Source organism: Chiloscyllium plagiosum, unplaced genomic scaffold (genome assembly GCF_037043375.1).
Source record: "Chiloscyllium plagiosum isolate Xiang-an unplaced genomic scaffold, Cpla_swu_hap1 HiC_scaffold_4, whole genome shotgun sequence".
NCBI classification, from domain to species: domain Eukaryota; kingdom Metazoa; phylum Chordata; class Chondrichthyes; order Orectolobiformes; family Hemiscylliidae; genus Chiloscyllium; species Chiloscyllium plagiosum.
In genome coordinates, this window is record NW_028270142.1 from 30,394,697 (window position 1) to 30,408,461 (window position 13,765).

The following is a 13,765-nucleotide window of genomic DNA, read 5'->3' on the forward strand; positions in this document are numbered from 1 at the left end:
TTGCTGGGACTGTGGATGCTACTCCTCTCCATCTTCTTCTGTTTTACCTCCTTGAATTCTCCCACCTCCATATTTCTCATACACCTGGAGCTTGCTTAGCTTTCCAAGCTCCCCCGGTTCCTTGTTTTCCTCTTCTTCTCCATAAAACTTAAATGTGCCCCTAAAATGCTCCCATCAACATACCCAGGAAGATTCTGATCTCAGCTCCCTTCAGTTGCAGACCATCCTTTAATGCAGGAAATTGGCACGTCTACAAGCACAGACATGATGGGCCAAGTGGCCACCTCTGTGCCATAGCAATACTGTGATGCTATATACCCTCATTCCTGTTGTAACAACATCCAGATAATCTGCCAATCTGAACCCTGTCTCCTACATATCTGCAATCTACCTCACCAAGCTAATGTATATTGGTTAGCACACTGTCCCAATCGTTGGATTATATCTTTGTGATCTTGCTACAAAAACTGCCTTTTAACTCAGAATTTGGATTTTACTGAACCTGTATGCTCGTCAAGTCAATGACCTTATGACATTAACCACAAATTAAGGCAGACACCATTTCCTTTTCTACGTTTAGCGTATTTTGTCCTCTGTCTTGACAACTCAGAGACTCACTTTCACCAGTTGGAACTTCAGAAGTTGGAACCTGAGAGGGTTGAATGTACCTCGGCTGTTTCAATATATCTGCCAGCCAGCTCTGTAGCTGCACAATCATCTTCTCTTCTGCAGGAGTTCGGAGTGCATTCTCTTGGGTCTTAGTGACTAAGGCAAGCAGAGGGGCCAGCCAAAAAGGAAGCATTCACTCACCCCTGAGATTGTAAAGTGGTCAACATTTTTAACAAGTCCTAACGTATGGGGATGAAGACAAAAACATTCAAGTTATAAACTGATGGTATAAGCCCTACCATCACAATTTGACTTCGCTCCATTTTCTGGCTCCCTTGCTCAATATGGGCAGCTAACATTGCTGAACAGTCATGCCAAAACTAGTGAAGTTTTCATTGGTTAGGTTAGATTCCCTATAGTGAGGAAACAGGCCTTTCGGCTCAACAAGTTCACACCGACTCTCCAAAGAGTAACCCACCCAGACTCATTGCCCTACATTTACCCCTGACTAATGCACTTAACACTCTGGGCAACTTAGCATGGCCAATTCACCTGACCAGCACATCATTTGGAATGTGGGAGGAAACAGGAGCACCTGGAGGAAACCCACCCAGGCACAGGAAGAATGTGCAAACTCCACACAGACAGTCGCCTGAGACGGAAATCGAAGGCAGGTCCCTGGCTCTGTAAGGCAGCAGTGCTAACCACTGAGCCACCGTGTTGCCCCAGTTACAGTTATAGTTGGCTTCAACTCTGTCTCCACAAAGCTTAGTGTGTGGCTTCTACCTGTGTGACCAGTTATGGAGCGGACCCCAAGTTATGACTTGAAGAAACTCCGAAGCTTGGGAAGTTTTAGATTAGATTAGATTACTTACAATGTGGAAACAGGCCCTTCAGCCCAATAAGTCCACACCGACCTGCCGAAGCGTAACCCACCCAGACCCATTCTCCTACATTTACCCCTTCACTTAACACTACGGGCAATTTAGCATGGCCAATTCACCTGACCTGCACATTTTTGGACTGTGTGAGGAAACCGGAGCACCCGGAGGAAACCCACGCAGACACAGGGAAAATGTACAAACTCCACACAGAGTTGCCTGAGGCGGGAATTGAACCTGGGTCTCTGGCGCTGTGATGCAGCAGTGCTAACCACACTTCTTTCCCTGCCTTCTCTGTGGCCTTTAGCCTGTGGTGGAAGCTCTAATGAGCTGGCAACATGGCAGGTATTTGCCAGCTGTCACATTCGTTTTGCAGGCTTGCATTTACAGGCTCTGAGGGGACATTTTTGTATTTTATTTGGAGCACTTCAATTTTGTTTGCAAGAACTGAGTTTTCATTGTAGATTAGATTAGATTACATTACAGTGTGGAAACAGGCCCTTCGGCCCAACAAGTGAACACCGACCCGCCGAAGCGCAACCCACCCATACCTCTACAATTACCCCTTACCTAACACTACGGGCAATTTAGCATGGCCAATTCACCTGACCTGCACATCTTTGGACTTTGGGAGGAAACTGGAGCACCCAGAGGAAACCCACGCAGACACGGGGAGAACGTGCAAACTCCACACAGTCAGTCGCCTTTGTATTAAGGCAGTTTCTTCTTTTGAAGGTCTTTGTCGCTTTGGAGATCTTAGGAGAAGTTTGTCTGCACAATTTGTCATTGTTGTACCTTCAGGTATATCCCAGAAACTAACCTACACACACTTTGATGTCATATTGCAAAACATTATTGTCTGAATTTTGGCACCATACTTAAAAATACCAGATCAGTTTTGCACTTTGACATTTCATACAAAGACTAAAGTGATTAAAGTTTAAGGTTTCCAACTGAAAATGATTGACTTAAACTTAAATCATCATTTCTGGAATTCAGGTAGATTTAGCAAGCACAAGAAAACTGGTAAATATAATGCACTTCACTTTTATCACATTTGTGGCATGCTGTGTAACATGAGAATTATAAAACAGCACTGATGCACAGGAGTATTATAACAACAGAAAATCATTCAATACCTCAAGCCTGTTCTGCCATTTATTTAGATCGTGCCTGATCTGTACTTAAGCTCCATTTCTTCATGTTTACTCTATATTCTTACATATATCTTCAGCTAACAAAAATCTATCCATATCTGTTTTGCAAATTCCACAACAAGAACTTTTTGGGAGAATTATTTCCACAAATCTACCATTCTTCAACAAAGAAGCCCTTCATGATTTCATTCTTTAATGACCCAGTTTTGGTCAGTAAGTAATGTTACCAGAATAGCTAAAGCTTTAAATAAGTTATCCAGTGGTCAGCTTTGATACTGTGGATACTGATTGATGATACTGGTCACTTGAAAACAGAAGTTGCAGATCAAGTCGTCAGTAAATTACTGAGGATAAGGAATCTCATACTGTTTGTCAAACGTGTTTAGAATGAAATAGTTATTCCCACTTTCTAAACTTCATATTCAAAACATGAAAATGTAGATCTTCAGTCTTTAACATTAATTCTCAAAATGTGAACATTTCTGGCAAAGGCAATGTTTATTGTCCACCCCAGCTGCCCAAAGAAGGTGTCAATGAGTCACCTTTTAATAGTTTAATAGAATTAATTGATTACTGAGCTACAACATTAGGGGTGGCAAGGTGGTTAGCACTACTGCCTCACAGCGCCAGGGACCCAGGTTCAATTCCCACCATGGGCAACTGTCTGTGTGGTGTTTGCACATTTTCCCCGTGTCTGTGTGGGTTTCCTCCGGATGCTCCGGTTTCCTCCCACAGTCCAAAGATGTGCAGGTTAGGTGAATTGGCCATGCTAAATTGCCCGTAGTGTTGTGTGTCAGGGGTGAATGTAGGGGAATGGGTTTGGGTGAGTTGTTCTTCGGAGGGTCGGTGTGAACTTGTTGGGCTGAAGGACCTGTTTCCACACTGTAGGGAATCGAATCTACAACAGAGGGCAGCTAAGGGTAAACCACATTGATGTGGATCTGGAGGACCATGTATGTTACATCAGGTAAAGATGGCAGTTTTCCATCCCGACAATATGAGCAATAATTCAAGAGCTTTAAGGCCAGTTTACTGACACCTATTTTTCATTTCCAGACTTTAATAGAAGAACTGAATTCAAATTCTCAAATTGCCTTTGTTAGACTTTAACCTCAGTCCACGTCTGGTAGTAAACTTATAGCATATGTAGCATCCACCCAAGCAAAGTTTACAATACAAAATTTACAAGATTTAGTATTGTGCAGAATATAAATTAACATTTACAAACACTGCCGCAATCCAGCTCTTTAAGGTAAATTGTACACTTGCAGAACATATTAATGGAAAGCAAAACTACTAAAAATCAGATTATGGAATTAGAAAGCTTCAGAGGAAATGTGACTCACCACTGTATCAAACACACTTTGATTTGACAACTCCGTGGCTCCCTCAGTGATGTTAACATCCAACTTTAATAAGGCACAAGCATCAAAAGGAAAAATGTGAGTCAGAAGAGGAAAAGGAATATAGGGAGGATAATGTGTTTTACCAAACCCGAGAAATGACAGCCATGATTCTGTTAAACTAATCTGTGTAACAGCTCTCGAGGATTAATCAAATCAAGCAAACCAGGGTAAGGTGCAGAGCTAGAAGATACTTTTATCTGTCAGAAGTCCCATTAATATTTATCTGCACTGGCTCCAGCATTGTACTATCCTCAGGAATCATTAGTCAGGAGTAATGGGCCTCCAAACAACGAAACATTATTAAGTGTCAGAATTGATATATGTTCATCTGAGTCACAATCCATGGCTTCATTCCACCCTCTGTGATTTAACCCTAATATAATTGATGCTTCAACATAACATTGAGGGAAGGGTTGCTTTGTGCTGCATCTACTGTGTCATGGATGATTGTTGGTTTGTTCAAAGAACCTATCGTACTATTCGTGAAGAAGTAGGGGGGTTCTCCCGATATCATGTTCACCGCTCAGCACTCACCTGAAAATATCAAAGTCTGTTAACTATACACATCCCAAAGATATGGTGGGCTAATGGGACGGAAGATCTTGCCACATTTCTATCACAAGGGACAAAGTATTCAACAGGTTAATGGGATTGAAGGCAGACAAATCGTCAGCACCTAACGACCAGCTTCCAAGCGTTTTAAATGAAGAGGCTGCAGAGATAGTGGAAGCATTGGTGGAAATATATGAGAACTCACTGGATTCCAGGAGGGTTCCGGGAGATCCGAAACTGCTAATGTGACACCTCAATAAAGGACAGAGTCAGAAAGCAGAAAACTACATGTTCTGGTATTCCTAAGTTGAATGAATGGGCCAACACTTGGCAAATGGAGTTTAATGTCCAAAGGTGTGGGGTCATACCCTTTGGTAGGAAGAATTAAAAGGTGGAATATTATTTAAATAGATGAATGGAAACCTCTGGCTTATTGCTCTTGAATAATATCACAACCAAGTTCAGGATGCTTTTCATAGGTGAGGATTGGAAACTACACTACTGCAAACTATGGAACCTTCATTACTATTTAGACTGTCTACAAAGACACAGTTCAACAGACCTTCATTAGTTCCTGCTTCCATCAGCTTCCAGTTCCATGAGATCTAATATTATCTGATATCCGTGTTAATAGACTCTAATGACTACAACTCTCGGGGGAGTGCCACAGCAGGCTCCGGAGAGGCAGCGTGGCCTGGGGAGAGGGAGTGAGGTCTTGGGAGAGGGACAGTGTGGCAGAGGGAGATGGATAGTGTGGCCTGGGGAGAGGGGCAGTGAGGCCTGGGGAGAGGGACAATGTGGCCTGGGGAGAGGGACAATGTGGCCTGGGGAGAGTGGCAGTGTGGCCTGGGGAGAGCGGCAGTGAGGCCCGGGGAGAGGGGCAGTGAGGCCTGGGGAGAGGGACAGTGTGGCCTGGGGAGAGAGGCAGTGAGGCCTGGGGAAGGGGCAGTGAGGCCTGGGGAGAGGGACAGTGTGGTCTCGGGAGAGGGACAGTGTGACCTGGGGAGAGGGACTCTGGCCTGGGGAGAGGGGCAGTGAGGCCTGGGGAGAGGGACAATGTGGCCCGGGGAGAGGGGCAGTGTGGCCTGGGGAGAGGGACAGTGAGGCCTGGGGAGAGGGACAGTGTGATCTCGGGAGAGGGACAGTGGCCTGGGGAGAGGGACAGTGTGACCTGGGGAGAGGGGCAGTGAGGCCTGGGGAGAGGGACAGTGTGGCCTGAGAAGAGGGGCAGTGAAGTCTGGGGAGAGGGACAGTGTGGCCTGGGGAGAGGGGCAATGCGGCCTGGGGAGAGGGAGAGTGTGACCTGGGGAGAGGGGCAGTGAAGTCTGGGGAGAGGGGCAGTGAGGCCTGGGGAGAGGGGCAGTGAGGCCTGGGGAGAGGGAGAGTGTGACCTGGGGAGAGGGGCAGTGAAGTCTGTGGAGAGGGGCAGTGTGGCCTGGGGAGAGGGGCAATGTGGCCTGGGGAGAGGGACAGTGTGACCTGGGGAGAGGGGCAGTGCGGCCTGGGGAGTGGGACGGTGTGGCCTGGGGAGAGGGACAGTGTGACCTGGGGAGAGGGGCAGTGTCGCCTGGGGAGAGGGGCAGTGCGACCTGGGGGTGGGACGGTGTGGCCTGGGGAGAGGGACAGTGTGACCTGGGGAGTGGGCCAGTGAGGCCTGGGGAGAGGGGCAGTGTGCTCTCGGGAGAGGGACAGTGTGACCTGGGGAGAGGGACAGTGTGGCCTGGGGAGAGGGACAGTGAGGCCTGGGGAGAGGGACAGTGTGCTCTCAGGAGAGGGACAGTGTGACCTGGGGAGAGGGACAGTGTGGCCTGGGGAGAGGGACAGTGTGGCCTGGGGAGAGTGGCAGTGAGGCCTGGGGAGAGGGACAGTGTGACTTGGGGAGGGGGACTGTGGCCTGGGGAGAGGGACTCTGCCCTGGGGAGAGGGGCAGTGAGGCCTGGGGAGAGGGACAGTGAGACTGGGGAGAGGGGCAGCATGGCCTGGGGAGAGGGGGAGTGTGATCTGGCGAGAGGGACTGTGGCCTGGGGAGAGGGGCAGTGAGGCCCAGGGAGTGGGACGGTGTGGCCTGGGGAGAGGGACAGTGTGACCTGGGGAGAGGGACTGTGGCCTGGGGAGAGGGGCAGTGTGGCCTGGGGAGAGGGGCAGTGAGGCCCAGGGAGTGGGACGGTGTGGCCTGGGGAGAGGGATAGCATGGCCCGGGGAGAGGGGTAGGGTGGTCTCGGGAGAGGGGCAGTGAGGCCTGGGGAGAGGGACAGTGTCGCCTGGGGAGAGGGGCAGTGCAGCCTGGGGAGTAGGACGGTGTGGCCTGGGGAGAGGGACAGTGCGGCCTGGGAGTGGGATGGTGTGGCCTGGGGAGAGGGACAGTGTGACCTGGGGAGAGGGACTGTGGCCTGGGGAGAGGGGCAGTGATGCCTGGGGAGAGGGACAGTGAGGCCTGGGGAGAGGGACAGTGTGCTCTCGGGAGAGGGACAGTGTGACCTGGGGAGAGGGACAGTGTGGCCTGGGGAGAGGGACAGTGAGGCCTGGGGAGAGGGACAGTGTGCTCTCAGGAGAGGGACAGTGTGACCTGGGGAGAGGGACAGTGTGGCCTGGGGAGAGGGACAGTGTGGCCTGGGGAGAGTGGCAGTGAGGCCTGGGGAGAGGGACAGTGTGACTTGGGGAGGGGGACTGTGGCCTGGGGAGAGGGACTCTGCCCTGGGGAGAGGGGCAGTGAGGCCTGGGGAGAGGGACAGTGAGACTGGGGAGAGGGGCAGCATGGCCTGGGGAGAGGGGGAGTGTGATCTGGCGAGAGGGACTGTGGCCTGGGGAGAGGGGCAGTGAGGCCCAGGGAGTGGGACGGTGTGGCCTGGGGAGAGGGACAGTGTGACCTGGGGAGAGGGACTGTGGCCTGGGGAGAGGGGCAGTGTGGCCTGGGGAGAGGGGCAGTGAGGCCCAGGGAGTGGGACGGTGTGGCCTGGGGAGAGGGATAGCATGGCCCGGGGAGAGGGGTAGGGTGGTCTCGGGAGAGGGGCAGTGAGGCCTGGGGAGAGGGACAGTGTCGCCTGGGGAGAGGGGCAGTGCAGCCTGGGGAGTAGGACGGTGTGGCCTGGGGAGAGGGACAGTGCGGCCTGGGAGTGGGATGGTGTGGCCTGGGGAGAGGGACAGTGTGACCTGGGGAGAGGGACTGTGGCCTGGGGAGAGGGGCAGTGATGCCTGGGGAGAGGGACAGTGAGGCCTGGGGAGAGGGACAGTGTGCTCTCGGGAGAGGGACAGTGTGACCTGGGGAGAGGGACAGTGTGGCCTGGGGAGAGGGACAGTGAGGCCTGGGGAGAGGGACAGTGTGCTCTCAGGAGAGGGACAGTGTGACCTGGGGAGAGGGACAGTGTGGCCTGGGGAGAGGGACAGTGTGGCCTGGGGAGAGTGGCAGTGAGGCCTGGGGAGAGGGACAGTGTGACTTGGGGAGGGGGACTGTGGCCTGGGGAGAGGGACTCTGCCCTGGGGAGAGGGGCAGTGAGGCCTGGGGAGAGGGACAGTGAGACTGGGGAGAGGGGCAGCATGGCCTGGGGAGAGGGGGAGTGTGATCTGGCGAGAGGGACTGTGGCCTGGGGAGAGGGGCAGTGAGGCCCAGGGAGTGGGACGGTGTGGCCTGGGGAGAGGGACAGTGTGACCTGGGGAGAGGGGCTGTGGCCTGGGGAGAGGGGCAGTGTGGCCTGGGGAGAGGGGCAGTGAGGCCCAGGGAGTGGGACGGTGTGGCCTGGGGAGAGGGATAGCATGGCCCGGGGAGAGGGGTAGGGTGGTCTCGGGAGAGGGGCAGTGAGGCCTGGGGAGAGGGACAGTGTCGCCTGGGGAGAGGGGCAGTGCAGCCTGGGGAGTAGGACGGTGTGGCCTGGGGAGAGGGACAGTGCGGCCTGGGAGTGGGATGGTGTGGCCTGGGGAGAGGGACAGTGTGACCTGGGGAGAGGGACTGTGGCCTGGGGAGAGGGGCAGTGATGCCTGGGGAGAGGGACAGTGAGGCCTGGGGAGAGGGGCAGCATGGCCTGGTGAGAGGGGTAGTGTGGTCTCTGGAGAGGGACAGTGTGGCCTGGGGAGAGGGACTGTGGCCTGGGGAGAAGGGAAGTGAGGCCTGGAGAGAGGGGCAGTGTGGTCTCGGGAGAGGGACAGTGTGACCTGGGGAGAGGGACTCTGGCCTGGGGAGAGGGGCAGTGAGGCCTGGGGAGAGGGACAATGTGGCCCGGGGAGAGGGGCAGTGTGGCCTGGGGAGAGGGACAGTGAGGCCTGCGGAGAGGGACAGTGTGGTCTCGGGAGAGGGACAGTGGCCTGGGGAGAGGGACAGTGTGACCTGGGGAGAGGGGCAGTGAGGCCTGGGGAGAGGGACAGTGTGGCCTGAGAAGAGGGGCAGTGAAGTCTGGGGAGAGGGACAGTGTGGCCTGGGGAGAGGGGCAATGCGGCCTGGGGAGAGGGAGAGTGTGACCTGGGGAGAGGGGCAGTGAAGTCTGGGGAGAGGGGCAGTGAGGCCTGGGGAGAGGGGCAGTGAGGCCTGGGGAGAGGGAGAGTGTGACCTGGGGAGAGGGGCAGTGAAGTCTGTGGAGAGGGGCAGTGTGGCCTGGGGAGAGGGGCAATGTGGCCTGGGGAGAGGGACAGTGTGACCTGGGGAGAGGGGCAGTGCGGCCTGGGGAGTGGGACGGTGTGGCCTGGGGAGAGGGACAGTGTGACCTGGGGAGAGGGGCAGTGTCGCCTGGGGAGAGGGGCAGTGCGACCTGGGGGTGGGACGGTGTGGCCTGGGGAGAGGGACAGTGTGACCTGGGGAGTGGGCCAGTGAGGCCTGGGGAGAGGGGCAGTGTGCTCTCGGGAGAGGGACAGTGTGACCTGGGGAGAGGGACAGTGTGGCCTGGGGAGAGGGACAGTGAGGCCTGGGGAGAGGGACAGTGTGCTCTCAGGAGAGGGACAGTGTGACCTGGGGAGAGGGACAGTGTGGCCTGGGGAGAGGGACAGTGTGGCCTGGGGAGAGTGGCAGTGAGGCCTGGGGAGAGGGACAGTGTGACTTGGGGAGGGGGACTGTGGCCTGGGGAGAGGGACTCTGCCCTGGGGAGAGGGGCAGTGAGGCCTGGGGAGAGGGACAGTGAGACTGGGGAGAGGGGCAGCATGGCCTGGGGAGAGGGGGAGTGTGATCTGGCGAGAGGGACTGTGGCCTGGGGAGAGGGGCAGTGAGGCCCAGGGAGTGGGACGGTGTGGCCTGGGGAGAGGGACAGTGTGACCTGGGGAGAGGGACTGTGGCCTGGGGAGAGGGGCAGTGTGGCCTGGGGAGAGGGGCAGTGAGGCCCAGGGAGTGGGACGGTGTGGCCTGGGGAGAGGGATAGCATGGCCCGGGGAGAGGGGTAGGGTGGTCTCGGGAGAGGGGCAGTGAGGCCTGGGGAGAGGGACAGTGTCGCCTGGGGAGAGGGGCAGTGCAGCCTGGGGAGTAGGACGGTGTGGCCTGGGGAGAGGGACAGTGCGGCCTGGGAGTGGGATGGTGTGGCCTGGGGAGAGGGACAGTGTGACCTGGGGAGAGGGACTGTGGCCTGGGGAGAGGGGCAGTGATGCCTGGGGAGAGGGACAGTGAGGCCTGGGGAGAGGGGCAGCATGGCCTGGTGAGAGGGGTAGTGTGGTCTCTGGAGAGGGACAGTGTGGCCTGGGGAGAGGGACTGTGGCCTGGGGAGAAGGGAAGTGAGGCCTGGAGAGAGGGGCAGTGTGGTCTCGGGAGAGGGGCTGTGTGGCCTGGGGAGAGGGACAGTGTGACCTGGGGAGAGGGACTGTGGCCTGGGGAGAGGGGCAGTGTGGCCTGGGGGAATGGACAGTGTGGCCGGGGGAGAGGGGCATTGTGGTCTTGGGAGAGGGGCAGTGAGACCTGGGGAGAGGGGCAGTGTGGCCTGGGGAGTGGGCCAGTGAGGCCTGAGGAGAGGGGCAGTGTGCTCTCGTGAGAGGGACAGTGTGACCTGGGGAGAGGGACAGTATGGCCTGGGGAGAGGGACAGTGTGTTCTCGGGAGAGGGGCAGTGTGGCCTGGGGGGAGGGACAGTGTGGCCTGGGGAGAGGTGCACTGAGGCCTGGGGAGAGGGACAGTGTGGTCTGGGGAGAGGGGCAGCGTGGCCTGGGGAGAGGGGCAGTGTGGTCTCGGGAGAGGGGCAGTGAGGCCTGGGGGGATGGACAGTATGGCCTGGGGAGAGGGACTGTGGCCTGGGGAGAAGGGAAGTGAGGCCTGGAGAGAGGGGCAGTGTGGTCTCGGGAGAGGGACAGTGTGACCTGGGGAGAGGGACTCTGGCCTGGGGAGAGGGGCAGTGAGGCCTGGGGAGAGGGACAATGTGGCCCGGGGAGAGGGGCAGTGTGGCCTGGGGAGAGGGACAGTGAGGCCTGCGGAGAGGGACAGTGTGGTCTCGGGAGAGGGACAGTGGCCTGGGGAGAGGGACAGTGTGACCTGGGGAGAGGGGCAGTGAGGCCTGGGGAGAGGGACAGTGTGGCCTGAGAAGAGGGGCAGTGAAGTCTGGGGAGAGGGACAGTGTGGCCTGGGGAGAGGGGCAATGCGGCCTGGGGAGAGGGAGAGTGTGACCTGGGGAGAGGGGCAGTGAAGTCTGGGGAGAGGGGCAGTGAGGCCTGGGGAGAGGGGCAGTGAGGCCTGGGGAGAGGGAGAGTGTGACCTGGGGAGAGGGGCAGTGAAGTCTGTGGAGAGGGGCAGTGTGGCCTGGGGAGAGGGGCAATGTGGCCTGGGGAGAGGGACAGTGTGACCTGGGGAGAGGGGCAGTGCGGCCTGGGGAGTGGGACGGTGTGGCCTGGGGAGAGGGACAGTGTGACCTGGGGAGAGGGGCAGTGTCGCCTGGGGAGAGGGGCAGTGCGACCTGGGGGTGGGACGGTGTGGCCTGGGGAGAGGGACAGTGTGACCTGGGGAGTGGGCCAGTGAGGCCTGGGGAGAGGGGCAGTGTGCTCTCGGGAGAGGGACAGTGTGACCTGGGGAGAGGGACAGTGTGGCCTGGGGAGAGGGACAGTGAGGCCTGGGGAGAGGGACAGTGTGCTCTCAGGAGAGGGACAGTGTGACCTGGGGAGAGGGACAGTGTGGCCTGGGGAGAGGGACAGTGTGGCCTGGGGAGAGTGGCAGTGAGGCCTGGGGAGAGGGACAGTGTGACTTGGGGAGGGGGACTGTGGCCTGGGGAGAGGGACTCTGCCCTGGGGAGAGGGGCAGTGAGGCCTGGGGAGAGGGACAGTGAGACTGGGGAGAGGGGCAGCATGGCCTGGGGAGAGGGGGAGTGTGATCTGGCGAGAGGGACTGTGGCCTGGGGAGAGGGGCAGTGAGGCCCAGGGAGTGGGACGGTGTGGCCTGGGGAGAGGGACAGTGTGACCTGGGGAGAGGGACTGTGGCCTGGGGAGAGGGGCAGTGTGGCCTGGGGAGAGGGGCAGTGAGGCCCAGGGAGTGGGACGGTGTGGCCTGGGGAGAGGGATAGCATGGCCCGGGGAGAGGGGTAGGGTGGTCTCGGGAGAGGGGCAGTGAGGCCTGGGGAGAGGGACAGTGTCGCCTGGGGAGAGGGGCAGTGCAGCCTGGGGAGTAGGACGGTGTGGCCTGGGGAGAGGGACAGTGCGGCCTGGGAGTGGGATGGTGTGGCCTGGGGAGAGGGACAGTGTGACCTGGGGAGAGGGACTGTGGCCTGGGGAGAGGGGCAGTGATGCCTGGGGAGAGGGACAGTGAGGCCTGGGGAGAGGGGCAGCATGGCCTGGTGAGAGGGGTAGTGTGGTCTCTGGAGAGGGACAGTGTGGCCTGGGGAGAGGGACTGTGGCCTGGGGAGAAGGGAAGTGAGGCCTGGAGAGAGGGGCAGTGTGGTCTCGGGAGAGGGGCTGTGTGGCCTGGGGAGAGGGACAGTGTGACCTGGGGAGAGGGACTGTGGCCTGGGGAGAGGGGCAGTGTGGCCTGGGGGAATGGACAGTGTGGCCGGGGGAGAGGGGCATTGTGGTCTTGGGAGAGGGGCAGTGAGACCTGGGGAGAGGGGCAGTGTGGCCTGGGGAGTGGGCCAGTGAGGCCTGAGGAGAGGGGCAGTGTGCTCTCGTGAGAGGGACAGTGTGACCTGGGGAGAGGGACAGTATGGCCTGGGGAGAGGGACAGTGTGTTCTCGGGAGAGGGGCAGTGTGGCCTGGGGGGAGGGACAGTGTGGCCTGGGGAGAGGTGCACTGAGGCCTGGGGAGAGGGACAGTGTGGTCTGGGGAGAGGGGCAGCGTGGCCTGGGGAGAGGGGCAGTGTGGTCTCGGGAGAGGGGCAGTGAGGCCTGGGGGGATGGACAGTATGGCCTGGGGAGAGGAGCATTGTGGTCTCGGGAGAGGGGCTGTGAGGCCTGGGGAGAGGGACAGTGTGACCTGGGGAGAGGGACAGTGAGGCCTGAGGAGAGGGGCAGTGTGCTCTCGGGAGAGGGACAGTGTGACCTGGGGAGAGGGACAGTGTGGCCTGGGGAGAGGGACAGTGAGGCCTGGGGAGAGGGACAGTGTGCTCTCAGGAGAGGGACAGTGTGACCTGGGGAGAGGGACAGTGTGGCCTGGGGAGAGTGGCAGTGAGGCCTGGGGAGAGGGACAGTGTGGCCTGGGGAGAGGGGCAGTGAGGCCTGGGGAGAGGGACAGTGTGACTTGGGGAGGGGGACTGTGGCCTGGGGAGAGGGGCAGTGAGGCCTGGGGAGAGGGACAGTGAGACCTGGGGAGAGGGGCAGCATGGCCTGGGGAGAGGGGCAGTGAGATCTGGCGAGAGGGACTGTGGCATGGGGAGAGGGGTAGTGAGGCCCAGGGAGTGGGACGGTGTGGCCTGGGGAGAGGGACAGTGTGACCTGGGGAGAGGGACTGTGGCCTGGGGAGAGGGGCAGTGAGGCCTGGGGAGAGGGACAGTGAGGCCTGGGGAGAGGGGCAGCATGGCCTGGGGAGAGGGGTAGTGTGGTCCCGGGAGAGGGGCATTGAGGCCTGGGGAGAGAGACAGTGTCGCCTGGGGAGAGGGGCAGTGTGGCCTGGGGAGTGGGACGGTGTAGCCTGTGGAGAGGGACAGTGTGACCTGGGGAGAGGGGCAGTGTCGCCTGGGGAGAGGGGCAGTGCGGCCTGGGGAGAGGGGCAGTGCGGCCTGGGGAGTGGGACGGTGTGGCCTGGGGAGAGGGACAGTGTGACCTGGGGAGAGGGGCAGTGAGGCCTGG

General features: G+C 58.2%; 1 protein-coding gene across 9 annotated transcripts in view; it reads right to left on the reverse strand.

The window, feature by feature from the left end:
* Nucleotides 1–13,765, reverse strand: part of amph (amphiphysin) — a 231,425-nt gene that overhangs the window by 20,941 nt on the left and 196,719 nt on the right. For 7 of the 9 annotated variants that reach the window (XM_087986067.1, XM_087986066.1, XM_087986064.1 and 4 more), the window contains one exon: nt 3,994–4,056. The exons of the other annotated variants lie outside the window; for them this stretch is intronic. In XM_087986067.1, coding sequence (XP_087842193.1) covers nt 3,994–4,056 — 63 coding nt within the window. The remainder of the gene's footprint in view (nt 1–3,993; nt 4,057–13,765) is intronic. 9 annotated transcript variants of the gene reach the window in all.